The 1,978-nt window shown below is 31.3% G+C and overlaps 1 protein-coding gene across 1 annotated transcript in view; it reads right to left on the reverse strand.

Annotated features, from left to right (window-relative positions):
- Positions 1–1,978, reverse strand: part of LOAG_07423 (hypothetical protein) — a 5,427-nt gene that overhangs the window by 2,585 nt on the left and 864 nt on the right. The window contains exon 2 of the mRNA XM_020447426.1: positions 613–683. Coding sequence (XP_020302341.1) covers positions 613–683 — 71 coding nt within the window. The remainder of the gene's footprint in view (positions 1–612; positions 684–1,978) is intronic.

The following is a 1,978-nucleotide window of genomic DNA, read 5'->3' on the forward strand; positions in this document are numbered from 1 at the left end:
AAAAAATAAAAAAGTGTTAAAAGCATTCTAATTTGTTAGCACAACATAATTGTGATATTCCGTCGTGGTAGCATGTTTCTCTTGTTGATCGAGAAGTCTATTTATGTTCTAATCAATCAACAAGTTCAGAAATACACAAGACTTTGAATGACCAGAACTACCTGAGGTAGTCTGAATTAAGTCGAGCTGAATTGATGCATGATTTCCGTAACTTCAATTTCCAGTTTCCGCCTTTGTTTACTATTTGATTTCAAATATCAGAACAAGGAGAGGTTATCAGTGTTCAACTGTAGCACTATGAATGAGATATACCAAAGATCATTCAGTACTTCAATTCCTTCTTTCTCTCATAACCCTTAGGAAGTGCCTACTTATTCACATTTCTTTTCATGTTTCCTTCTATTTTGTTTTTAATTATTTATCATCTAGAGAGCTTAAAGTCTCACTTTTAAAAGGAAGCTTTAACTAGGTTTCCAGAAATTTTCAATATTTCAAAGACTTTTTCACAGTTTTCCGACAAATATTCTCATTATGGATATAAATTTATTGATCATGTAAAAGCTTAAAGTTCTTGCGTGAAGTAATTTTTCTTTAAAATTAATAAAAAATTACCTTGCGGCTTTCTGAATTCGCTCACACTGAAGTTCTGGGCCAGATAACTTCTTTTTCCTTTCCTTGTTCTTCTAAAAAATGATACACGTTTATTTCTTCCATGTCAGCATATCTAATTATTTTTTAAATCAATAGCAAATGAAATAATCACTAATTCAAGCAAATTAATCATTAATATTTTGTTAAGCTGAGCATGTGATGGCAATGCAATGTGTCATCGAAATTTCAAATTATTTTCAATCAAATTTCAAAATACACTAAATTCAAAAATAGAAACAGAATGGGTCGCGAGGATTTTTGATCTAATCATGCATCAAAACAATTCCTCTTTCTAACCTGTTATCGCCCTTTTGTATATATTTAAATTTTTTGATGAGAAAAAAAGAAAAAAAGCAAAAAGCAAAAAATGATCTGGATTATGATGCATCAAAACTGAATGAAACTTTACGCCACAGAAATCTCTATCGAATTGGCTTTACACTTCAGTCTTCGTGTTGGAGTAGAAAAAAGTTAATACGTCTCCTTAATTTCTTTAATTTAATTTTAAATTAAGAAGACTATATCATTCATTAATAGTTTTGGCTTCAATCAAATACTGCTCCTTAGTGTGTTAAAAAATAGATTTATTGCTTTATGTGACTCTTTTTCTCGAGTTTTCCGTTATTTTGGTTGTAGGAAGAGTGCGGTAACGAGAATCGAACCATAAATCTTCCGCTACTAATGAATCACTTGTACCGCAGCTCATTAACAACAAAAAGTTGAAGGTGTACGCACCAACAGAGAAATAAAAACTTTCAGTGGTACTTTTATTTATGCTTTATTCCTCTCTTTCATAACCCTTTCAATGTCTTTTCATGCGAATTCAAGATAGGATTATCCGCTTGGATGCACCTACCGAATGGAGTGATAATTATGTATTTAAAATAAGTGATCAGATGGGAATAAATATACGAATGATGCTCATCAAAATTGAGACAAGCCGGGGTTTGTTGATTATCTTAACATATGGATATTCATGGGAGAAGAAATTAGTGGAGAATAAGCGAGGAAAATAAAGGGAATTAGTGTTTAGAAAGATTTCAAATATCTTTTTCCACCTGAAAATATGAGAGGTTCGGTCAATAAAGGAAATTTGGAACTATTCGTTTCTATTTTAGAGTAACTAAAAATGGAAACAAAAGTGGGAACATTCCATGAAAGACATAGAAAGGAGAAATGTTGGAAAGGGACACGGACAATGTGCTATATCGTCCAACTTTCCTCTTCCTCATCAAATTTCTTATGATGAGATGGAAAGAACGGAAATGTATGAAATAAAAGTTGAGGAATATTGAAAAATACAAAAAAAAAAAAACATATTTGACCT

The sequence above is a fragment of the Loa loa genome (genome assembly GCF_000183805.2).
Source record: "Loa loa unplaced genomic scaffold supercont3.55, whole genome shotgun sequence".
Taxonomy (NCBI): domain Eukaryota; kingdom Metazoa; phylum Nematoda; class Chromadorea; order Rhabditida; family Onchocercidae; genus Loa; species Loa loa.